Source organism: Manis javanica, chromosome 8, assembly GCF_040802235.1.
Source record: "Manis javanica isolate MJ-LG chromosome 8, MJ_LKY, whole genome shotgun sequence".
NCBI lineage: Eukaryota > Metazoa > Chordata > Mammalia > Pholidota > Manidae > Manis > Manis javanica.
In genome coordinates this window covers 66,385,988-66,413,393 of record NC_133163.1, presented here as the reverse complement: position 1 = coordinate 66,413,393, position 27,406 = coordinate 66,385,988, and the positions used below count along the sequence as shown (strand labels likewise).

General features: G+C 34.2%; 1 protein-coding gene across 9 annotated transcripts in view; it reads left to right on the top strand.

Annotated features, from left to right (window-relative positions):
• The window catches only part of NUBPL (NUBP iron-sulfur cluster assembly factor, mitochondrial), a 259,893-nt gene that overhangs the window by 74,953 nt on the left and 157,534 nt on the right, over window positions 1–27,406 (top strand). For all 9 annotated transcript variants that reach the window (XM_073211389.1, XM_073211392.1, XM_036999438.2 and 6 more), the window contains exons 5-6: window positions 10,499–10,538; window positions 10,629–10,719. In XM_073211389.1, the coding sequence (XP_073067490.1) occupies window positions 10,499–10,538; window positions 10,629–10,719 (131 nt within the window). The remainder of the gene's footprint in view (window positions 1–10,498; window positions 10,539–10,628; window positions 10,720–27,406) is intronic.

Here is a 27,406-nt window from a genome sequence, read left to right as displayed (position 1 = left end):
GATAGGAACAACTAATATTGTCAAAGTGGTCATTCTGCCTAAAGTAATTTACAGATTCAATGCAATCACAATCAAAATACCAATGGAATTTTGAACTAGAGCAATGAGTTCTAAAATTTATCTGGAACTATAAAAGACCCTGATAGCCAAAGCAATCTTGAGAAAGAATAACAAAGCTGGGGGTATCACATTCTGTGAATTCAAGCTACACTACAAAGATATGGTGACTAAAACAGTACAGTAGTGGAGTAAAACTAAATATATAGATCAATGAAACAGAATAGGGAGCCTAGAAATAAACCCACACATATATAGTCAATTAATATATGCCAGAGGAGGCAAGAATATACAATGGGGAAAAGACAGTCTTTTCAATAAATGGTGTTTGGAAAACTGGACAACTACATGCAAGAGAATGAAACTGGATCACTATCTAACACAAAGATAAACTTTAAATGCATTAAAATTCTATATATAAGACATGAATTGATAAAACTCTTAGACAAAAACATAGGCAGAAAGTTGTAGCACTCCAAAATCTCATGACTATAGACTATCTATGGTTAAAAGAACATATGGGATGTGAACAGATCCCAGAAATGGGCTGCTTTAATTTGTCTGATGGTTCAAGTACAGTTGGACAATATCCATCATATCATAGATAAATTTTCACAAATGCCTAGGGTGCCTAAATGGTTTTCTTGGCTTCACTGGAGATGGATGGTAATTATAGATTTGCTTTGTTTATGTCACCGTATTCCTATTATGTTAATATGTGTGTGCAAATTAGTTAGTAGTTTAAAACCTATACATACTTAAGGTACTCTACAAGAAGATATGTCAAAGAAATAATCAATCCTCCCAAGTTTCCTTCATATGCTACATCTATAGCTTTTCTTCTTCCTTCCTAATTACAACCCTTAAATAGAATTCGTGCCTCATATCGAATTTACCGAGTATCATAATTCCTCCAGGTGGTAAAGATACCTCGAGACAAGTGCTGGGCATAGAAGCCACAGGGCATAAATCTGCAAAGAAGTAAAAAGCTAACCTTTGCAAACAATATGGCTTCTCTCTCACTTACCAACTTTACATTTCCCTGTATGGCCCCGGAAGATGACTGGTTAGCCAGAGACGGGTAAGATTCCTCAAGGGAGGAACAACCTAAGACAGGCACAGTCGAAGGGGGGCCATCAGGTGAGAATTTGGGGATCAACAGAGGTGAGGCTCAGAACCTCACCCCCCCTGCTTTGAGAGAAATCTTCTGCATCCGTGGATGTCTTGATGCCCTTGTCTAGCCTGGATTAATACTTAGTCCATAGGCACACACCTGATCATCTGATCATCTACATTTGCCTTCTTACAGCACTAAACTATGTTTTCTACCTTTATCTTGCATCTACCTACCACTTCAGCATTTTATTAAAAATAAAAATAATAATAATAATAGGAGAAATGTGGGATCAACATATAAATCAAGTACAAAAATCAAACGAATATTCATATTTGACCTGATTGTTTATAGGTCATAATGCATGATCAAAACCGAAAGTTTCTGTGATGAATGCCCTTGTACTGTTCACCATGTAAGAATTTATTCACTATGTAAGAATTCGTTCACCATGTAAGAACTTGTTCGTTATGCTTCAGAAGATTGGAGACTGACGAGAATTAGGCTTGAGATGAATTAATGATTGTACATTGAGCGTTGACCCCCCTATACTGAATTTTACTGTTGTTAACAACCATTTGATCAATAAATATGAGAGATGCCCTCTCAAAAAAAAAAAAAAGCATCAGATGTGATGAGCAGATGTGGTTATCTTGTACTGTCCTAGTCTTTTGGGGTGTATAACAATAAACAAAATAGGCAAAAACAAAACAAAACAAAAAAAAAACATAGGCAGAAATCTCTTGAACATCAGCATGAGAAATTATTTTCTTGATATGTCTCCCTGGGTAAGGGAAACAGGTTCTTTTCGTTACAGAAGGACCCACATAAAAAAAAGGAGGGTTTTGATTGGGCAAGAGATGGCTTTGAAAAGAAAAGGACCTTTTTTGTTGATTTTGTGAAAGTAATTGAATTTTAAGAAAAATATGCTTAACTGACTTTCAGCTTTGTGATGTGTGGGGTGTCTGGGATGGGCTATTCCCAGATATGAGTGGATATCCCTCTGTATGCTGAAGATAAGTGGAATTTTAATGTTAAGATACGAATAAAATTATAAAAAATTGCATAGTTTTTTATTGTCATCTTTTTCTTCTTTCTCTAATATTCCAGAGCTCTGTCCTTTCCACTTCTAGATATGGTACATTTATTGCCTTTTGACTGTACAGGTTGGAATTTGAGTTTTGACTCATCCCATTCTCCCATCTTTACTCATCCTCTCTAAATTTTTCTTTTTCTTTTAGGAAACAAGTAAGTATTTTACACCTTTCCTGGGTATTATTACCTGGTAGAACTCCCTTGTCTCACCTAGCCACTTGAAGGTCTCCTGAGAGAATATTAGTGGATGCATCTCCTTTCTTGCATCTGATTTCTTATAAGGAACCATCTTGGTTTCATAAAGAAAAGGTGGCTGGAAAGTCCAAAATGCTGAGAAAGAGAAATTGTAAAATTTGCACTGGATGTCTTTCTTTACATTCTGAATGTTCTTGTACCTATGAGTTTCTTATTAATATATGGATAAAGGCTGGTTTTTATAAAATTGTTTTATTTAGTCCATATTTAAATATTCCTTAAAATTCATGAAGTTGTATATTGGCTGCTTTCTGTTCTCATCTTAAAAAGTGGACTTAATCCCTGTACTATATGATTTCAATGTATAATTTCTTTTTAGACATATATTTCTGAACCTAGGTGTTCAACTATATTAAAACTCTTCCTTTATTTTTGAAGTGAGGGCACAGAATAGAAGGCACAAAAATTTTTCAGGCTTATTGCTAATACCAGTTAAATGGGAATGTCTACTACTTAACTGATTCATGAACAATGGGATTCCTACAGAAAGAAGATCTGATTTCTAGATCAGAGTTATTCTTGGAACATATAATGATTTCAACATTAACAGAAAGATTTAAAGCAGCCTTTCTTATGCCCATTTCCTTTTACCTAGTTCACAAGTTTGACATGGTCACAATGTCTATTCTAGCTTGATAATTAACTTACAATATAAAAGTACTCTGTATGTCTTTTTGAAATCCATTGGTGACATACAATACATTAATTAAGTTCATACCTGTTAGAAATGATAGAACTTTGTTGTAATAGAGTGAAGAGGATGGAACAGAATGTTATTCATCCTGTGAGTAGCATTGAGTAGCATTGTGGGAATTTAAGTTGTTTGACTTACATGAATCTTTTGTGCCTCAGTGTATGAGCTATCATGAAGATATGCAGAGGTAGGAAATAATGATCTGTGTCTTGATAACATCAGCTAATGGTGGTCTCTTCCAAGAGCTGTTACAGGACAGTGGATTCCAAAGTTTCTGTGTAAATTTTCAAATGGCAGTACTTTGTTAGTTTTTCTATTAAGTTTATTTGGAGAAAATGCTGTACACATCTTTAAATAAAATTCTAGGGCAAAGAAATTAATCTGTACTTGTAATCATGAGTTGTTCAGAGTCTTTCATATAATTTAAAAATATGGCTTTAGCCTATGCCAACATTCAATTGTGGTAATTCTTTAATTAAAGTAAAGTGCTTTTAGATAGTATTGTTTTATTTATTGATACATTGAGAAGATAATGAAGAATGTGCCTTTAACTTTCTTTTTAGTGTATAAACCGTTCATGTTTAGGAGTCTCAGTGTGTATTTTCCCTATTAAATTTTGAAGAAACATATTTAACATGTTGAATCTTCTCACATTGCTGAGCTCTAGTTTACAATTTATTATTCAGTAAACTACAAGAAATATTTAAAGTAAACATTTTCTCTGGATTGAGATTTAATTTATGGATAAAGTAGATTAAAGATTGTTTTTTTATAGTGTTAGAGATTCTGTTTTTCAATTTTGTGGAAAGACTTTTGTTTGTCCCAGTATCTTAGTCCTTTCAGGGTGCTATAACAAAAATACTGTAGATTGGGTGCCTTAAACCACAAATATTTATTTCTCACCATTCTGATGGCTGGAAAGTCCAAGATCAAAGTGTCAGCAGACTTCATGTCTGTTGAGCATTTGCTTACTGGTTCATAGATGGCCATCTTCGCACTGTGCCTCATATAGTGGAAAGGGCAAGAAATCTTTCTGGATTTTTTATAAGGGTCCTATAAATTTAATGAGAGCTGCACACTCATGTCCTTCCATAGGCCTCAGCTTCTAACATGATCCCATTGGGGATTAAGATTTGAACATATGAATTTTGGGGGGATAGAACTTCAACCTTAATACTTACTTTTAATTTCTAATTCTGGTTTGAACTTCAAGCCATGTTTTGAACGAAGTCAAACTACTTAAATCTTCTACTTCAAATGGCCGAGTAAGAAAACAGATTATATCCATATTATCCTATTTTATTTTTGTGTAATCTTTTCCGTGTTACATTAAAAAGAAGGTGAGGTTTCCAGTGACTAAAACAAGAAAAAGAAAGTAAGAGCTATTAAAAGTGGGAAGGAAAAAGACACAATTGTTGTTAATTCTGTGTAATATGATGTCTACCTAGAAAATTCAAAAGAAGTAATGAACGATTAAAACAATTATAGTTATGGAAGATATTTTGAGATATAAAATCACTGTATGAAAATAGAAGCTTTCTAGTTTTAATTATGGCAGTGTGGTGGACTAGATATTCAGGAAAATGCTTACTATAACAACATACCTTGAAATGTTGCAAGGAATATTAACAAAAATTATTTTTCAGTATATGAATGAGGTAGTAGGAAAAGAAGGTTATTTCTCAGAATTTAGAAATAACAAAGTGTGAGTGAGTTGGTGTATATATATATATATATATATATATATATATATATATATATACACTAGAATTGATGTTTATGTGCTGATCCTTAGTGGCTTGGAGCCTGTATTTTATAAGGATATATTTTATAGGTCTATATATGAAGGAATAGAGACAAAAGTTTGGTGCCTAAGGAAGAAGGAAGGTTCAATGGAGAGTTGCCATATAAGAGCTGAGACACCCAAAGGATGACATCCTTAAAAGTGACCAACGAAATACATCTTCCCTACATTAGTAATTACTGGGGATATGTGCTCAGCTTGTCCTTGACTTTGGGTAGAGTGGGATAAAAATGGACAGGTAAAAGAAAAGATTAGGCACAACCAAACAGTAAATTAATCAACTGGAATGTAAATGAAAAGAAAATGCCTAGAATGTAGTACATAGAGAAGAAGAATTAGAAAAAATGTGAAAGTTTGAGGGACATGTATGATAATGTGAGAAGATCCAGCATAGGTCTAATCAGAATTCTAGAAGGAGATGTGACAGAGGCAGTATTTAAAGAGATAATGGGTGAGAATTTTCCAAGATAGAACTAAACTTTAGGACAACAATAACAAATGATTTGGCCTGGTAGGGAGAGTATTGTAGTTGAGGCATTCAAAGATGAAGGTAAAGGTATTGATTAACTTTGCACTTTTAGTATGTTTATTAAATTACTGGATAATCATTGTAAGAGTAGAAATCTACTGCATGATACACATTCTAAAAGAAAGAAGAATGCAGTGAAGGGAAGAGTCTCAGTCACAAAATAAGGCTAAAAAAACTGAGGCAAAGAGAAAGTACAAAATGAAATAGTCGATATGAATCCAAATATATCAGTAATGTAAATATTATACATCTCTCTGATTAATAGTACTGTAAGGGAGGGGTAAACAAAACCCAAATAGAACAAAACCAGAATCCAGATAGATTAAAACTGTTCACAAGATGTATATCCAAAACATAAAAGTATACATAAGTTTAAAGTTGAAGGATTGGAAAAGATAAATCAGGCAAAATGAATGTGGGTATAATTATGTTAATATCAGAAAAAATAGACTTTAAAGATTTCAAAGCAAAAATATTACTGAAGGTAAGGAATTACTACTTATAAAAAATCTTGATCTAATGGTCATATTCAGAATATTCTTTTCAAGCACATCTGGAACATTTACAGAAATTGTCTATGCACTAGGCCATGAAGCAAGTTTTGAAAACTTTCAAAGATTGTTACCATTCAGACTACATTCTCTGACTGCCACACAATTAATTTAGAAACTTATAACAAAATTGTAACTAAAAAATCTACACATTTGGAAATTAAGAAGAATTTGTAAATAACCCATGGTTGAAAGAAAAAATAATAATGAAAATGGAAACTTGTGGGATAAAAATAAATTTAAAGGTAAATGAATAGTCCTATGTATGTATATTTAAAAAAGAAAGGCCGAAAATAAATGAGCTGTTTAACTTGAGAATTTAGAGCAATGCAGTAAGCCCCTGCCCCCAACAAAAAAAAAATAGAAGGAAGGGATTAAGAACAGAGAATAATGAACTTGAAAACAAAGATCTAGTAGACAGGGCGAACAGCACCAAAAATGCATTTTTGAAAAGACTTACATAGACAAATGCCTGGTAAGGCAGAGTTAACAAAAAATAGGGAGACCTATAAATATATTACAAATAAAAGTGGGACTTGACAGAGTGCTATCATGCATTTCAAACATAAATGTTTATGCCAATACATTTGAAAATTTTGTTGAATTAGGCAAATCCTCAAAAACTATGTATCACCAAAACAGATTGAGGGAGAAAATAAGAATTTAGATTATTCCATACCTATTAAAAGAAATGGATTCAGTAAATGAAAATCTTGTCATGAAACTACTCAACACTCAAGAAACCAATAATTGTAAACTCATTCATGGAATTAAAATATATATTCCCACCATTGTTTATGAGGGTAGGAAAACCTTGGAAGGGTAGAATGAAAAAGGGAAAGTATTGGTCCATCTCCCTAACTAATATATATAAAAAGTCTTAAGCACATATTAAGAAACCAAATTCAGCATTGTGTAAAACAATTCTATTGTGGTTAAATTGGGTTTAATCCAGGCAAACAAGTTTTGTTTAACATTAGAAAAAGTGTGTTGCTCCATCCCCTAGCTGGCAAAGCAGTGCCAGTGTCAAGATGTCACTGTGATATGCAGCCTGCTGCTTGTTCCTCCCAGCTGGCACTGGTTTGCAATTCTGCTGCCTGTGCCATTACACAAGGCCAGCCAGAGGGTGGCCCCGCCTACAGCAGCTACAGGGGTGTAGCACAGAGGCTCCTCCCTGTGCACCTGGCCCAGTGGCACTGGCAGTGGAGGCAGGTGCTACAGCTGGGAAGCTGGAAAGAACTCTTTACTCCCGGCAGGCACCTGCTCTGAGGAGCCTGTGGCCCCTGCCTTTGCTCCAGGTGCTGGAAAGCCTCTCAGAGTAGAGCTTCTGGGCACTAGAGGGCACCGCCTAAACAAAATTATTATTCCATAGCAATCATTAGAAGTATGAAATGGCAAAGGAATTTAGTCCAAACAAAACCCCAACAAACACCTGAAAGAAGGCTAACTGAAACAGAAATTGCCAATCTTCTTGACGAAGATTTCAAAATAAAAATCATAAACGTTCCAGGAGCTACAGAAAAATATTCAAGACCTCAGGGAGGACTTCAAGAAAGAGGTAGAACCTTGAAAAATACAGTATCTGAAATGAAACATACAATGGAGGGATTTAGAAGATTAGATGAGATAGAAGAGATGGTAAATAAAATAGAAATTAGAGAATAGGAAAACAAAGAAGCTGAGGAAGAGAGAGAAAAAAGAATCTCCAGGAATGAATGAATATTAAGAGAACCATATGACTAATCCAAATGGAACAATATTTGCATTATAGGGGTATCAGAAGAAGAAAGAAAAAAAGGATAGAAAGTCTGTTTGAGGAAATAATTGCTGAAAACTTTGCCAGTGTGGGGAAGGAAATAGTCTCTTAGGCCATGGAAGTGCACACATCTTCCCAAACAAGTTACCCTAGTAAGATAACACCAAGACATGTAATAAATAAAATGGCAAAGATCAAGGCCAATGACAGAGTATTAAAAGCAGCTGGAGAGAGAAAAACACATACAAAGGAAAACCCATCAGGCTATCATTAGACTTCTTAGCAGAAACCTTATAGGCCAGAAGGGAGAGACATGATATATTTGAAGCAATGAAACAGAAGGACGGTGAACTAAAAACAGACAAACCGGCAAGATTATCATTTAATTTTGAAGCAGGGATTAAGCAATTTCCAGATAAGCAAAACTTTGGTATTGTTCATTCTTACCTCCAACAAACTGCCTCTACAGTGTATTTTGGGGGGATTGCTATAGATGGAAGTGCTCCTAAGGCTAAATAGCTATCACCAGAGAAAATAAAACCATAGAAAAGAAAGTAGACCAGTTAATTACTAAGCAGCTGCAAATCAAATCCACGACCTCCAAAGTCAGTCAAGGGATAGAAAAAGAGGACAGAATATGATACTTAGTGTACAAAGAATGTATGAGGAAGAAAAAGGAGGAAAAAAATACCTTCAGATTGTGTTTATAATAGCATACTAAGTGAGTTAAATTAGACTATTAGACAGTAAGGAAGTTACCCTTGAACCTTTCATAACCATGAATCTAAAGCCTTTAATAGCAATAAGTACATACCTGTTGATAATGACCCTGAATGTAAATCATCTGAGTGCACTAATCAAAAGACAGAGTCCCTGAATGGATAAAAAAACAAGACCTATCTGTATGCTGCCTACCAGAGACTCACTTCAAACGTAAAGACATACACAGACTAAAAGTGAAGAAATGGAAAAAGATATCTCATGTAACTAACAGGGAGAAAAAAGCAGGAGTTGTAATACTTGTATCAGACAAAATAGACTTCAAAACAAAGTAAGTAATAAGAGACAAGGACATTACATAATGATAACGGGGTCAGTCCAACAGGATATAACCATTTTAAATATCTGTGCACCTAACACAAGAGCATATACACATGTGCAAGAAATACTAACAGAATTGAAGGGGGAAATAGAACGCAGTGCATTCATTTTGGGAGACTTCAACACACCACTCACTCCAAAGGACTGATCAACCAGACAGAAAATAAGTATGGAGATGGGCACTGAATAACACATTAGAAAAGATGGACCTAACAGACATCTACAGAATGCTTCACAAAAAGGAGCAGGATATACATTCTTCTCAAATGCACATGGAACATTTTCAAGAGTAGATCATATACTAGGCCACAAAAAGAGCCTCAGTAAATTCAAAAAGATTGAAATTGTACCAACCAGCTTCTCAGACCACAAGGTATGAAACTAGAAATAAATTATGCAAAGAAAACAAAAAAGCTTACAAACACTTGGAGGATTAACAACATGCTCCTAAATAATCAATGGGTCTATGACCAAATAAAAACAGAGATCAAGCTATATGGAGACAAATGAAAACAACATCTTAACACCCCAGAACCTGTGGGACATGGTGAAGGCAGTTCTAAGAGTAAAGTGTATAGCAATACAGCCTTACCGCAAGAATGAAGAACAATACCAAATGAACAGTCTAAACTCGAAATTAATGAAACTAGAAAAAGAAGAACAAAGGAGATCCAAAGTCAGTAGAAGTTGGTACATAATAAAGACCAGAGCAGAAAAAAATGAGGACAATAAAGCAATAGAAAGAATAAATGAAACTAGGAGATGGCTCTTTGAGCAAATAAACAGAGTAGATAAATCCAAGCCAGACTTACCAAGAAAAAAAAAACCGTGTACACACATAAAAAGAATCAGAAATGAGAAAGAAAAAATCAGTATGGTCACCACAGAAATACAAAGAATTATTAGAGAATACTGTGAAAAATTACATGCTAAGAAATTGGATAACCTAGAAGAAATTGACAACTTTCCGGAAAAATACTACCCTTCCAAGGCTGACCCAGGAAGAAACAGAAAATCTGAACAGACCAGTTACCAGCAATGAAATTGAATTGGTAATCAAAAAAAGTACCTAAGAACAAAACACCTCGACCAAATGGCTTCAATGCTGAATGTTATCAAACATTTAGTGAAGATCTAATACCCATCGTCCTTAAAGTTTTCTATAAAATGTGCACAAACATATGTGTATAATACTATCTAAACATATATATGTAATTATATACCTATAAATGTATATATGAATAAAATTGGTGGGCAAAATTACTTATCAAGGCTACTTTTTAGAAACACATTTGTAAATTTTAGATGAATTGTTTTTTAATAAAATTATATCCCAACTATTTTTAGATGCTGCATCTGTCAGAAGTATTTAGCTGTATGCTTGGTATAATGTTTAAACGGTTGCAGATTGAGGTGAATTAGTTTGAAGTTAAACATCACAAGTATGAGTAGCCTATTTGATACTGTGATAAGAAAACAAGTGAGCATGTTTATATATAATGACTTACATTTCTAAAGGAGAAATTTTTTTTCTTATTTCAGGCAACCTAATGAGGCCTCTCTTGAATTATGGTATTGCTTGGTGAGCATATCTTTTTTACTTTATATTACTTTTCAGAATAATGTTGATTAACTTAAGTAAATTAATTGTGTTTTTGCTTTATTGCTGCAGTATGTCTATGGGTTTCCTGGTTGAAGAGACTGCACCAGTTGTTTGGAGAGGCCTTATGGTAATGTCAGCCATTGAAAAACTGTTGAGGCAGGTAAGAAAATTGCATTAAGCATATTTTATTGTTGGCACACTGTAGTTAATGTGTCTGATTGGAGAATTGTGAAAAGTCGTAATCAGGTTTGAGAAATTTTGCAAAAGAATCCAGTTGATACACTGAATGTATCATGAATAATGAGTTACCTGGCACTAAGACCAAATTTCACTGTTAACATGATTTATTTAAATTTTCTCATTGCTTATGAGTACTAAAAATCTTGATGTCTTAGTTCAGAATACTTTGTTTTAGAACAAAATGAAATTTTTTTCACTCTGAGTACATATTGCTATGTATCAGTGTATAAATTATCTGTCCAATCAATGTTAATTAACCCTTAAGGAAGAGAACAGTTGATTGGATAATCTGAAAATACCAGATGGGCTATATGTTATTTATAGGAATAAATTTTATTTTTTCTTTGTAGCTGTGAATTTATAGTTAATTATGTTCTAAGTAAATATAAGTGATTTGGATTTTCTCCACCATCTTGTAGCAATTACTCCTCACTTATGCAGATTTTACTTTGGATCAAGTACCATGCTATAGGTTTACAATTCTAATGAAAGATATTCCTATATTCATTTGCAGTTGTGGAAGTGAGTAGATGAAATGTCTTGAACTCTGAAACTTTCCTATTTTCATTATAACATCTTTCTTCTGCTGCTTTGAGTTCTGATAAATGTTCTCTTTGATCTCCTGTCCCAGAATACCTGCTGTTTTCCTAGTGCATTTAAGTCTCTTGGCTGCATTTCTTCTTTTACACTCAGATTCCATAGTTGGTTATTTCATTTATACTCCCAATAATACCCCTTCCTTACTGATTCCTTTGTGACTTTGACCTTAAATTGTGTGGATTAATCCAGCCTCTTTTTTATTTTAGGAAATCCTAAAACAATCTTCAGTTTATAATTAGAGTTAGAGATTTGGAAACACCAAAAGGAAAATTCTGATTGTGTCATGAGAATATTTTAAATATTAATTAATTTTCTCCCTCCTATGTTAGTGTTATAATTCTCAACAGAAAATGATTCGGAATTCTTTAAAGCTTTATGGATGGTCACAAGAAGTTAGAAATACTCTTTCCAAAGTGATCAGAGACTTAGAAATCCAAGTCTATAAATAAGAGACAAACTGATCAAGGCCAAGTGTTGGTGCTCCCAGCTCAGGGATGCAGGATCCCAGCCCATAGCCTGTCTCCAGCCAGGTGTGCACAGGTCCTCTCTTTTCCGCTCTATGTGTCTTTTCTGATTCTCAGGGACTCTTGTAAATATCAAATTCCAATAGGTGACAAAAACATCTGTGCAAATGAGCCCCTGAGAGTGGAAGAGAGCGAGTGAGTGTGCCTGTGTCTTCAGGAGAGAGGCAAAGGAAGCCTTCCACAGAATAAGTGAGATTAAGCCTGATCATACAAATAGTTAGGCTACGAAAAAGATTGTGCCTGAAGCTCAAACATAGATAAGTATCAAATCATTTCACTCATCTGTGGAGCATAAGAACAAAGCAAAAACTGAAGGAACAAAACAGCAGCAGACTCAAGGACCCAAGAATGGACTAACAGTTACCAAAGGGAAAGGTACTGGGGAGGGTGGGTGGGAAGGGAGGGAGAAGGGGAATAAAGGGCATTACGATTAGCACACATAATGGGGGCATGGGGAAGGCACAGAGAAGACAACTAGTAACTCTATAGCATCTTACTACACTGATGGACAGTGACTGTAATGGGGTATGTGGTGGGGACTTCATAATGGGGGGAGTCTAGTAACCACAGTGTTGCTCATGTGATTTTATATTAATGATAACAACAAAAAAAAGGTTACATTTGTGTGTGCGTATATATATAAAAGAGTAAACAATAACCAATAATAAAATAACTAGTAATAATAACAATAATAACTTGTAATAATATACTGTAATAAAAGTGAAAAGAATAAAAGAATGATAGTGGTTGATTTTCATTGATGCCCTCTGTTAGGAAATTTGTTCCTATTACTTTGTTTGCCGAGAGGCTTTATTGTGAATGGGCATTGAATTTTTTCAAGTGCCTTTTTTTCCCGTTTATTGAAATGATCATGTGGTTTTTCTCCTTTATTCTATTAATGTGGTGGTTTACATTTATTGATTTTCTGTGGTTAGACCAACCTTGCATTCCTGAGATAAATTCTCTTGGTCATGATATTTTAATTATAATAAGTAATACTATGGTTATTTAAAATATATTGCTGGATTGGATCTGCTTGAGGAATTTTAGGTGAATATTTATGATATAATTTGTTTCTAGTTTGTTTTTCCTGTCACGTCTTTTTCAGGTGTTGGTATGATATCTGTGTTGGCCTCATAAAAAGAGTTTGGAAGTATTTTCCCCCTCTTCTATTTTGTGAGAGTTTGTGTACACTTAGTGCCTTTGGTTTAAAGTTTGTATTTGATATGATATACCAAGGAAACCTGGGGGTGGAGGTTTGTTTCCTTTTTGTCTCCTTGGTGGGAAGAATGTTTTAGAGGACTAATTCTATTCAGATCTTTAATTTCATCTTGTTTCAGTTTTGTTGTGTTGTATAGGAATTTGTTTATTTTACCTGATTGTAGAATATATACATAGAGTTTTTCATAATATTGTCTTATTAACTTTAAGATAGAATATAAGGTGTAGCAGTGTCCGGTCTTTATTTCTAATATTGGTAATTTTTTTCTCTTTTACTCTTGATTTTTCTTTGTAGAGTTTTATTAATTTTACCAGTTTTTTTCAAAGGATAGTTTGGCCTTCTAAATTGTCCTTATGTTTATTTCCTATTTCATTGTTTTTTGCTCTTATTAGTATTTTTTTTGTTCCTTTTAGGCTTAATTTGCTCTTCTTTTCTAACTTCTTAAGGTAGACACTTAGATAATTGATTTTAAACATTTCTTGTTTTTTGATGTTTAGTACTTAAAGCTATAAATTCATCTCTCTAGTCATTGCTTAGAATTCTGTGAATTCTGATATATTGTGTTTTCATTGTCATTTAGTTCAGAATAATTTCTAATTGTCTTTAACTTTAACCTGTGGTTATTTGTACTGTTGTATCATTTCCTAACATCTGGGGATCTTTTAAATAACTTAATGGCTTTTATTTCTAGTATAATTTTGTTTTGGTTATTGAATTTGCTCTGGATGAGCATATGATCCACCTTTGTGTTCATTCCATGTATTTTTATCAAGAATGTGTATTTTGCAGTTGTTCATGTCCTACAAATACTATTTAGGTCAGGTTGACAATGTTTAAGTATTTTATATCTTTACTTATTTTTTTTGTGTGTGTGTGTCTAATCTATCAGTTACTGGGTAAGGAGTGTTAAAATCTCCAACTATGATTATGGATTTATTCATTTCTCCCTTTATTTTTGTTTATACTTCTTTAGTTTGAAGCTCTAAACACACGTTTAGAATAATGTCTTTTTGGTGAATTTACCTTTATGTTATTGTGAATTGTTCTTCTTTATCTCTGGTGAACTCTCATCTTCATGTGATACTAATAAGGGTACATTAGTTTTCTTGTGAATACTGTTTATCTTTTTTATTCTTTCACTTTTAACCTTCTGTTTCATTATATTGGATGTCTTATAGAAAACATTTAGTTATGTCTTGCTATATTATCCAGTCTGATAATCTTTGCCTTTTAAGTGGGGGGCTTAGTTCATTTGACTATATTGATATGGTTGGGTTTAAGTCTACCATTTTGTTTTTCATTTCTTTCATTTATTTATTTTTTTCTTATATTCTTTTGGACAAATGAAATGTTTCTTGAGTTCCATTAAATTCCTCTTTTTTATCCTTAATATCTTCATATTCTTATTATTCTGTAGCTACTTCAGAGATTGTAATATGCTTTCTTGTCACACTCTTTTGAAGGTTTATATTGTGCTACTTCATATAAAATTAATTAACATATAACAGTATAGTTCCATTTCCCATCCTTTGTGTATTGTTAGGACATATATTAAATGTATATATACATTGTAAATCTTACAATACAGTGTTACAAATTCATTTAAATAGTCATCTTTTAAAGAAATTAAGAAAACAGTCTTTTCGATTTTCCCAAAAATACTATTTGTGCGATTTTTATTTCTTTAGATCTGAGTTTCAGCTGTCATTTTTCTTCATCCTAAAGAACTTCCTTTAGTCTTTTTTATGGTGTATGTGAAGAATTTTCTCAACTTTATCATTTATGGAAATGCCGTTATTCTCCCTGTTTTTCACTTCATGGTGAATTCTGTTGGTATTTTTTTTCCTTCTTGTTAAAGATTCTGTTCTATTCTCTTCTGTCTTTCATTATTTCCAGTGAGAAATTTGCCATCATATAATTGTTTCCCTGTGACAGTAATGTGACTTTTTTCCCTGGCAGCATACATAATTTCCTTTATCTTTGGATTCTTTTTCTCTGCTAATAGTTTAAATATTGATGTCTCCAGAATTATGCCCAAAGTTCAAGAGCCAAGGACATGGACTCTGGAGTCAATCTGCGTGAATTCAATCCCTATTGCATATCTAGTAGCTGTATGTCCTTGGGCAGAAACCACTCTGGGCTTTAGTTTCCTCACCTATTTAATGGGGCTAATGGTAGTTACCTCATTTTGAAGATTACATGGGTTAATATGTGTAATATGCTTAGGAAGCATAGTATCACATAAGTGTGCCCTGCTATTATTGTTCTTTATCAATCCTATTGCAAATTAGTTTTGTTTTTTTTTTAATATTTTAACATTTTTCTAATCTGCATCTAAGTAGTGACTTCTTAGAATTGCTTTATCCCTGGCTTGAAGTCAGGTTCTTATAGAATGGTTTTGTGTTGTTTCTTGTTACCTAGGGTACTTTCAACCTGAGGCAATATTAAATTGAATTCTCTGTTAGAGGTTTTGAGACCACTCTAGGGGTATGAATTCAGATTAGAGAGCTGCATGGGTAAAAACTTGGAATTCATTTCTTAAGAAGGTGCTTTCCTGCCTTCTGCCAGAGCTCAAGAGAGGCACATTTCCTTGAATTTTATTTTTTCAAAGTTGTGGATTTGTATTTCATTTATCTTTGAGAGTGTAGTATTTTGGGGCTCCAGCTTTATGTAGGGATCTTCTATTAGATTCTTCCTCATATTAGGTGTATTTGTCTTTCAGTGCTACATAGAATTATGATACATTTTATAATCAGTGTGGTGTTAGATTTGTTATTAGGTATCATCATCACCACCATCCTCCCTGAGATAACTCTTCTGCTTTCATGGCTTGAGTTATATGAATTATAGTAAGAAGAGTGATGGGTTGAGGACTTCTCTTTGGTTAACATTTTTAGTCTAGGGTGAGGGATTTTGTGGGAGGAAAAGGTGTTAGTAAAGAGGCAAAGAAGTAGTTCAAGAAGTAGGAAAAGAACTAAGGATACTAATGTCCCAAAGATCAAGTGCTTGGAGCAGTGGCTCTCCAACATATCTGCATATTAGAATTATGTGGTAATCTTTTAAAAATTTGAAATTTCACATCATAGTCCATGCTGACTAGGTCATGAACTCTTAGTGTGTGACCCAGGTATCAACACTTTTGGAGCTCTCCATCTGATTCCATTATGGAGACAAGTTTGGGAAACACTGGTTTGCAGAGTTTTAAGAATGATGGGTCAGTGAGAATGAGGATTGAAAGGGCAAGGAGAGATAATAGATGTTGACCAACCACTTGTGATCCTTTGGTAGAACAGTGAATGAAAAAATGTTAGATTATAGGGGTTTAACAATGGATTTATAGCAAGACCATGGGGTGTATTCTGCTTGTTAGATAAAATAGGACATGTAGAGGGTGGAGGATGGGGAAAAGAAAAGGAAAATAGGATGGAAGCTAAAGGAAGAAGGGTATCAAATGAAAGCCCTTTTCATTTGTTTTCCAAAAGGGGCAGCCATATCTTTTCCAAGGTATAGGATATAGTGAAGAGGGACTGAAGATTCTAGAAAATGACAAGATTATTGAAAGAGGAATATTATTAAAGAAGCAAAAGGGAATCGGGTTAAATGGTTATATAGATGAGCTGTTTTTGGAAAATAAGTATACAGTTCCAAGTTGGTGAATAGAAAGAAAGAAGAACAGATGAGGGAACCCTGGAATACCTGGCACTAAAAAGAGGTTATCAAAAGTTATTATTTCCTTGATCTCAGTGAAAGGAAAAAACTAGTTTACTCAATAGAGCAAATTTGGTTCACACATTTCAGTATTAATAAATTATCTGGAGAGCTAGTTGGAAATTCAGATTTATAGCCTCCCTGTTCCACTCCCTAACTTGAAGATTTTTCTTCATAGTCTGGGAGAGAACAAGGAGTTTGCATTTTTAATAGGTTATCCCAGGTGACTAACTGATGCTGATGGTTCTGAAATTAGGCTTAGGCCTACTAAGGTCCAGAGGCAGTGCTATTTGACTACTTTCAGAAATTAAAAAGTGAAAGATGAATAAATGAATAATAGGACCCCTGTGTAGTAGCAAACACCTACTAGATGCTAAATATGATGAATTTTTTAGTTTTGCCAAGTTTTTGTGACAGTCTTTATCAACTCTCTGAAGCCTGAAAGCCAAAAGGGCAAACTTGATTTTAGATCCAGAATTGGCATGGCAGAAAGTCCAAAGGGGAAAATATCAGGGCATCAATGAGGGAAACACTGAAGTCAAGGCCTGATTTCCAGGAAAACAGGAGGGATCAGGAGGCTGGGTAAAATTGGAGGGATCAATCACTGCAAATCACCTGTGACAGGGAAGAGGTGATTCAGTAGCTGTGGGAAGAACAGGTATAAAAAGTGACAGATGAATGGATTTTGTTCAGAGAAGAGGGACATTAGAAAAGGTAGGCTGTTATTTTTTTTTTTAATAGAAGGAATCTGGAAATGAGGTGTTATTAAGGAAAGGCAGGTTTCTATTAGAAAAATGTCAAAGACTGAGGTATCTTACAGTGCAGTGGTAACTGTTGCCAGATAAAATATAAAATATAGCTAGTTATATTTTTTTATTAGGATATCATTGATATACTATCTTATAAAGGTTTCACATGAGCAACATTGTAGTTATTACATTCACCCATATTATCAAGTCTCCCCCCACCCCATTGCAGTCACTGTGCATCAGCATAGTAAGATGCTATAGTTACTACTTGTCTTCTCTGTGCTATACTGCCTTCCTCGTGACTCCCCCAACATCATGTGTGCCAATCATAATGCCCCTCAATTCCCTTCTCCCTCCCTCCCCACCCAACTTCCCCATTTCTTTCCCTTTGGTAACTGCTAGTCCCTTTTTGGAGTTTGTGAGTCTGCTGCTGTTTTGTTTCTTCAGTTTTGCTTTGTTGTTATACTCCACAAATGAGTGAAATCATTTGGTAACGTCTTTCTCTGCCTGGCTTATTTCACTAAGCATAATACCCTGCAACTCCACCCATGTTGTTGCAAATGGTAGGATTTGTTTTCCTCTTATGGCTGAGTAGTACTTCATTGTGTATATGTACCACCTCTTCTTTATCCATTCATCTACTGATGGACACTTAGGTTGTTTCCATATCTTGGCTCTTGTAAATAGGGCTGTGATAAACATAGGGGTGCATACGTCTTTTTAAATCTGGGATCTTGCTTTCTTTGGGTAAATTCTTAGGGATAGAATTCCTGGGTCAAGTGGTATTTCTGTTTTTAGTTTTTGAAGAACCTCTATATTGCTTTCCGCAATGGTTAAACTAATTTACATTTCCACCAATGGTGTAGGAAAGTTCCCCTTTTTCTGCATCCTCTCCAGCATTTGTTGTTCCTTGTCTTTTGGATGTTGACCATCCTAACTGGTGTGAGGTGATATCCCATTATGGTTTTAGCTAGTTAAGTTTGAATATCAGATACACAACAAATAATTTTTATACCCTAAGTGAGGTTACTCTGCTTTAATATGCTAAATCTGATGACGTAAGTGGAAGTGGTGTTACAAATATAAGACACAGAGGAAGGTGTTTAAGAATCAGGTTGGGAGAAGGTAGAAATGGTGGTAGAATGGAGCTAAGCTGGAGAATAAAAGCATGAAGTAGTACTAAGAGAACAATATTTAGCTGAGAGTGACTGGTGTGAGTAATTGAAATGAGGTCCTCATTAGAGTGGGAGATGGGGAAAGGATTATTTTATGATGGGGATTCTTAGCAGGGTCATTTTTTTGTAATTTGGTGAAAGAAAATGGTTTATCAACTTATTTTACCAACATCTGCAGCTTATTGTGAAGGATAACTTATTCCAGATAAAAAAGCAGTAATAAGGAATTCTCATGGTTTCAACTTGCTAATATTTAGTAATTTATCTGCATAATTTCTCCCCACCTCCTTCCAACCTCATCTCCTAAAAGGAAGGAAAAAGACTGATGAATAAATAAGGTGTATGTTCATGAATGCATTTTGAAAAAGCATGCAAGACCATAAAAATAGATGTTAAACTTTATGATCAATTAGGAAAACTAGGCAAATAAATGTCAGTGTCATTTTGAGTACTGCATTTATCATTATGTCCTCCTTTTTAGTCTCCTGGTTTTTGAAACAATTTCCTTTTTAATTTTCCATTTGACTTTAAATAATTAAGGGCATAAACATCTAGTATATATCATTCAATGAATAACAATTAGTTTCAAGTTTTTCTATCATTTGTTAATATTTCTGAGAGAGTCATATTTGTTTTTCCTTTTAAATTGTACTCAGCTTAGGTATAATTAGTTTAACTCAAACAAGGACATCTTAGAATCTTTGAGTTTGAATATGTGGGATATTGGAAAAAAATAATGTCAGTTATTAGAAAAAGAGCTAGAGAAGGGAAAACTTCAAAGGCCAGTCTGGTGTCAGCACCTGCTGTGCTCACAGCATAAACCCTGGAGACCAGGGATTTTGGCAGTAGTTTCAGTGCTTTTAGTTCAATCTCCAGTATCCCCAAATGTGAAGCAGATGCCAGTTTTCTTCTCTAGGGTTCTGATAATGGCATTTAATGAGTTGGTTGTTTCCTAGCAACTGAAGAAGCAGTTTCACTTTAGCTGATCCTGCAGTAGGAATGAGACATTTTCCCTTGATAGTTGGTATTAGTGATTTCCCTGACAATGGAATTTCACTTCTGAATAAGGAATGTTCTCAGCCTTTGGTTTCCTAAAGAATTTTGCTTTTTAGTGTGGGCTAAGCTCTGTTTAATCCTGTATAAAATGAAAAAAAATTTGAGCCCCCTAAGTGCCTCTCATGGGAAGAGCCGAACAAGTTTGGTACATCACTTCTCAAATGGCGTATGATTATACAAGAGGCTATAGTAAGTGTATTTTCCCAGTGTTTAACAGGATTGTTAACAACCAAAATCTTTTCTGTGTTTGATGTTTGAGGCAACAGAGGTTTATTAAGTATTGGCCACTGTATTATAGAAAAAACATATATGAAATTTTACTACCATTACCATTTCAATATAAAATCAATACAAAAATAAAAATTTTCTAATCTATAATCCACTTGGTTTCAAACAGTATTCCATATAAAAACTTATTATGCCAATTATCATTATAGTTCACTTTAAACTGTTTATAATTCAGTGTTTAACTCTGAATATTAGTACTTACTTGTAAGGCATCAGTACTTAATAGAATCATATCTAAATCCTTCTTATTTGTATCCAGAGATTTTCTGCCTCTTAAGATACATGGAGGCATGAGAAAATACTTCAAATGACCTTCTTTTAGTCATTCACAGTTTAAACACTTTCTAAGGAAATTATCAATTTTTCTTCCTTTGACATTATATAACTAATATAAATTACCTTCCTCATCCAGATTTATAGTATGATATATTAAGTTTGAGAAGTTCCCTGACACTTAGGCAAAGAGATAAAATGTTAACTAATGTTCTTAAGATAATTAAATTAGCCATATCTAAGTATACTGATAAAATTAATTGCCTTGTATAGAAAAGTTCATAAACTACACATTAACTATAGATGAGATTATTAAAAATCTTCGTTGTCAGATTTGGGCATTAGACCTCACTCATTCCTCCATAATTTTTGCATTGTCTGTTACTTAGCAGTCCTCATACTTAAAATACTTTATTAGGCCTCCATGAAGCATTAAGGAATGAAGAACACTAATTGATTCATTTAGAGAAGAAACTACTTCATTTAGTTCTTTCAGGCATCAGATAATTTTTTAAAAAATAATTTAAACATGAATCAAAGTGTCTATATAACATAATTCAGTTAATTTTCTTTGGAACCTTAATCTGAAGCTATAAGTGTCATGTATATTAAGCCTAGTTTTGAATTCTCCTTTCCCTTTTTAAACTGTAGATATTGAACAAGGAAATAGAAAGAATATGTAACTAAAGCCCAGTTCTTTGAAATATTTTTCTGAGGCAATATTATCTAGTAAATAGCTCAGTTTGATTAATCTAGGCAGGGGTTTCTTTTGATCACTATGCATTTATTCATTCATTTAACTATTTTCCTGAGCTGGTATCAGATAATCATTGCTGTGCTTTAAAAATATTATTGGATTTTTGTATCATCTTCAGCAGTAGATATTTAGTGACTACTTACTATGTAAGTATGTTTACTTACTATGTTTAGGGCATTGGTTAGATACTGAAGACACGATGTGTAAAATGTAATTCAAAATTGTAAAATAAAACTTTTAGTTCTAGACCTACTGCTGACTTGTAGTCATAAGCAAGATGTTTTGATAAGTTAGAAATTTTGATGACTTTCAGATACTGTTTTACAATGTTTGATTTAAGGCAATCAAAGTTGGAAATTAGAGGACAAGGCTAAGTATTACAAAGTGTTGACTATTCAAGTCAGTGGTGTTGTTACAAAATATGAGATTTTACAGATTCATTTTAATTCCATGCCATAGAAGGAACCCTGCAGTCAGCATCGCAAGAGAACAGCTTCTCAGAAAGAGTTGGAAATGGCTTATGAATATTAATTCCTGGTTATTTCCTTTTACTAAAATGTCCTTTTTCTACCAGTTATCAGAGATGACTTACAATGAATACCTCCAACTCACTGACTGAGTACTTGTAAAGGCAGCTTTGAATATTGTAATGCTCTTTTTTACATATTGCTATTGTAGATATCTAAGAAAGATATTACAGTTTTTTAGACTGGCACCAACTGTCTCCAACTCCCCATCCCAAGTAATTAATGCCGTATTTTTTGAATGTTGGAGTAGATCTGGTCAGTGTCTTACTTCCCCAACTGATACTCTTATTTCTTGTTCTGTGTAGTTTTGGGTTGGAGCAATGTGTAAGTCTAGGGGAACCCTGACTCAAAGAGCTTCTTTTCTAACCTGGTACCCAGGGAAGGCTTATGGCTGCAGCCCTCTGATGATAAATAGCTGAGTCAGAGTATCTTCTGGACATCAGTGTTCAGCTATTTTTGATCAGCCCTAGTTCTGCAACTGTGGAGATGAAGGTACTTAATGGTCCTTAGTCAGGAATCCCTTGAATTTCTTCTTCAAATTTTAACCTTTCAATCACATCTTGCTCTGTCCTGAATGCAAGAACTAGCATGCCAACTGCCTTTCTCCCATATGCTATATCATTAGCTATTTCTTCATACTGGCTCTTCCCTTTGGCAAGGTTATTACATATCCTAATACCCTACAATTTTCAATATGGTACTAAGTTTCTCATCTCTGATCTTCCTCTTTCTTACCAGTTGAAAGCCTTAGCCCATCTGTAGGCTAACCCACAGTCTAGGAATGACTGAAGCTGTGGACTCAAGTTATCAGTTTTACTTCCATGCCCTTGGCTCAAGTGCTTCATAAGGAGAGAGGAGGGATCTTTGCCTGGTTTTGTCCCTTCATATTAATTTTCATTCTCAACAATGAACATAGAAAATCAAGATTCTTGCCTTCAGAACATAGAATGGAGGAAAGGGCACAATTTGACTGTTCAATTCAGATGGAATATAACAACAGATTTCATCTATGATTTTCAGCATCTAAATAAAGAAGTAAGAACAATTGGGGAAAAATAAAGCATCTGGTTTAACTCTAGGCCAGATCAAAAGAGATCAGAAAAGGAAAGAATAATAAAGAAAAAGGCTGCCCAGACACCAAGAAATGAAGTCATCATTGTAGTTTAAACTTGGCCAATGTTTCACTGATACAGCAAAGATGCTTGAGTGTTCTTTTGTGTTTGACACAGAGAAACATTTCCTTCTTTGTGTATCTACTAGGGGGAAGTGTCTTGTAGAGGGAAGTAATGGCGGTCCTGGGATAGTCAGTTCATGTGGCATGGCATAAAGCTTGACATACATGGGAAGCATGCAGAATGCTGGCTTGTTTATAAGAGAATTAATAAAATGAGTGGTCTCATTCTATTGAAGGCAGCAATCAAAGTTAGTGCAAAAGGAAGCCCTAATAGAAAAGTGTGCCAAGCCAATGAAATATATTGATCAAAGTGGGATAGAATGATATCAGACACAATTCATTAGCAGCAAAAACTAGTAAGGCTAAAATAATTTGCCTTAGAAAATGAGTAAATTAAAAGGGGGCTAATTGCTAAACCCTTATGATATCCCATTTCTACCTTGAACATTTCAGAGGAATTCCTAACTTTTTCACTATTTTGTGTTGAAACAGACTTTAAAGAATAACAGATAATGATTTGAACAGAATCTAGGATGAGGGTAATTATAAAAGACAGGGTCTTATCTTTTGCAGTCATAACTCAGGAGCCTTAATAAAGGTCATATAAGATTACTTACTGGGCCTTTATGAGGGCTTCTTAGAGTTTGGACCCTGTTGTATGGGCAAGGGTTACCCTGTCTCCTCAGTTACAAAAGGGGAATCATGGATCAGAGTGAGATGTTGGAAAACTGCTGGAGCTGTTTCAGTTCCAAGAAGATTTGAACAGATCCCAAGCAGGCCTTGAGGGAAAGTTATGGGTATTACTGGCTATGTCATAGGACTGTGACCCTTTTTTATTATTTCAGCAGATAATATAGTGAATTGATTTTAAGATGCATATATTTCAAATTTTAGTATCTCTGAAGTTGAAGTGTATTTTATAATCAGTAACATTTTGGCATCATATCAGTTTAATTGTTAATTTTTCTTCTCTTTGGTGTTATATAAAATATGTAGTTTATAATCTAAGCTGTTTTCTATTTAATGAGTTACAGTAGTTATTTTAGTTGTGATTACTTTAATGCTGGTTAAGTCCTATTCTTCCTTTTGCATAATCACCGCAGAGTGATTCCGTGTCATTCATTTTGGTGAACTCTTTTATTATTGAAACTGCTTGAAACTGTTTTAAATTGCTGTGGCAGTTTTGGTAACCTGTGCATTCTCTTTCATCCCCCATCACTAACTTTATTTTCCTCCTTATTACTTGCCAGGTTTCCAATGTAAAACTCTCATGATGCCAGTCATTTCAAAGACTATCAGTGTCTCCCTATTACTTTCTAAAGCAACATATCCTCTGACTTTATTCATTTTTTCAGTGGTTAGATGTTTGAGAAATTGTAAATAAGGAAGGCATGAAACCTGCTGCCATAGATTCTTTTGGTTCCTGTGAACCTTGTTGAGTTTTTTAAAAGATTGTCCTTTCTATGTGGTCATTTGTAGTTTGAAAATAATGCTACAATGAATTACATTCATAGATGTTTGTGTGTGTGTTTAATGCTTATTTTACATAATATTTTATTTTTAGAAAGAGTCCACCAAAAGAAATCACTCATGGTAAATTAAAACACCCCTTTTTTTCTCATATTTCTTTTTTGTGTTTATGTCAAGCCTAAATATATATATATGATATATCTCCATGGAAATAAATGTTACACCTTTATGATTATTTTATTTTGGTAAAGTCTACGTCTGGTGTATTAGTTACCTGAATGTAGAAAAATCAGATTAAAAGGTTAAATTAATGTATTACCCTTAGATAATTCTGTACTACTAAAAATAGCTGTTTGTCATTGAGTACTGTCTACTAAGCTTTATACTGTTTACCTGTATTATCTTATTTAATCCACACAATTCTGTATAATAGGTACTGTTATTATAATTTTACAAATGAGGAAACTAAGGCATAAAGAGATTAAATAATTTGAGCAAGGTCCCACAAGTAATATCTCTGATATCCCAGGCTGAGCTTTAACTAAACTGTACACCTGAGGTTTTAAAATGTTTGTTTTCACTTAAGAGAGTACAACAACTCTTTAATATTATCTCTGAAATACTAATTGATAACAATATATTAAGACTTTTCCTTTGTCATTTGGCTACAGATTCATATTTTATAGCATCAATAAAGCATATCTAAGAGAATGTCTTTGTAAATCTCTTTACTCTGACACTCATTATAAAATGCCATTATACCTCCATTGCATTTTTGTTAATTTAGATGCTATGTTAATTTGGTACAGTTTTTATATGGGGGGTAAATTATAAAGTCATTTTAGTATGGTTTGGCAATGAGAAATTTTTACAGTCCCTTTGTTATGATGTCAGTAACTTCAGTAACATAATTCACTTATAAACAGAAGTAGGTATAAAATTTTTGAAATTACAAGTTGAATTATAATTGTTTTACAGGTATTCATTATGTGGGCTTGATCACACTTCACTGAGGTATAATGGCATTTCCCAGTTACCCAGAACAAGCTGTAATTCAGTAAAGGGAAATGACTTTCTGTCTCAGTCACCTAGTAAGTGTCTATTCTATCCAGATTAAAACTCAACAGTACTTTTCTTAGTGGTTAATTGTTGAGACTTCTTCACTGTTCAGAGAACTTTAATGGAAGCAGATGGCCATTAGTAGTTCAGTAGACTGCTTATTATTCAATGACAGTTTCAGCAGGTATTAAGGTCTTTGAAAATAATTGTTTTTTCCCCTCTGAACAAATTTATTTAGAAAGAACAGATATTGTGAAGAGTTCTCAAATATGAATTTAGAAGGCATAGCCCCATGAGTATCCTTACTTCTGACATCATTTGTAATTTCAGGGGTTCCCAAGATTACCCTTAGATTCAATACTTTGCTAGAAGAACTCACAAAACTCACTGAAAACTATTATACTCATGGTACAGTTTATTACAGAGAAACGAAACAGATTAAAATCAGCCAAGGCAAGAAGTGCATAGGGCACTATCTAGGGAATTACCAAAGGTGGAGCTTCCCTTGTCTTCTTCCTGTGCAGTCAGGATGCCTTACTTTCCTGGCTTTGATGTTTGACACTATGCACGGAGTACTGCCAGCCAAGCAAGCTCACCTGATCCTTGGTATTCAGGTATTTTTGGGACTCTGTGGATTAATTGTGATTGATTATCCATGTGGCTGATCTCAAGCTCTAGTCTCTAGCCTCTCTGAACATGACCCAAGCCTCCACCCTAAATCACATTGTTACCATTTGGCTTACCCAAGGCCCCAGGCAAACAAAGACCTTAGAGATTACTTCCCAGAAGCTGAAGTAAAAGGCCAGTTTTGTGGGGGCCTTTTTGTGCATGGCTAAATCATTTATTATGCAGATATAATAATACTGGTTTCCCGAATGAATGTACATGTATGAAACTGAATTTGGATATTAACCCAGTATGTTGGAAACATTGTTATTGAGGATTTCTAGGTATTGGAACTCAGAGTGGGAGTTACTTGAAAGTATAGTTGGTCTGAGCTATGGATTTTTTTTCCAGAGAGGCTGCTGGAACTGGTTCTTTTGGATACCGTGAGGCCTACTAATTCTGTTATACACTGTATTCCTGTCATTCTTGGTAATTGCCCAAATATAAGCCTTTCTGGTCATTAAAAAAAAAAATTAAAATTCTCTTGTTTATACTGTTAAGGAATTCCTTTCTCCTAAACCTAAACTTTACTTCTTCCCAAATTTTTGTTTTGTATTTTGTATTTCTGGACATCTAATTTATCTTAAAGGAATTCTCCTTAATATCCTTAATTGAAAACTCCTTTATCCCTTTTCTTAACTGTAAACTGTGATTCCTGCAGACACTGTTTTTCATGATGTTTTCTTAAGTGAATGCAGCTCATTCCTTCACTTGTTGTCTACCCATGGGTTTAGGATAAGGTTTGACATGTTCTCCTTGTTTCCTAGGACAATTCTGCACTAGTACTCCATACATATATTCTCTTTGATAGTCATGACTATTAAGAGAATAAACACCTTCTCCTTTTCTTCTTTGGTCACCTTGTTTCATTTGTTAAATATATCAACTTTTCTTTTTATTCCAGTTCTAGCCCCCATCTTGGGTGCTTCAGAGTCCATGTGGATAATCCAATTAACATCGTAGTTTTTCGATTTCTTCACCATCTTAGTGTGAGTGCCATCAACCTCTATTCTGTTTTAGCCATCTGTTTTCATGGTACACCCTCATTCTTGTCTCCTGGAAGAACTCATTTTATTCATTTTATCATAGCTTTTCATCATTTTATACCTATACCTCAGGTTCCTTGACTACCCCACTCTGATTTTTTATACCTTTCAGTTCTTTCCTAACAGGGATATATATGACCCATTATTTCACTGGTTTGCTGATAACTTCAACTCCTTTGTATCCTTGTCTTTGTATTGTACCACCCACTTTAATGGCAACCTGGAATGGAGTTAACATTCTGCTCTATTATTACTCTTCAGATACTGGGTGCTGCTAGAGAGGTCCTTGTAAGTGGCACTATGAATTAAACAT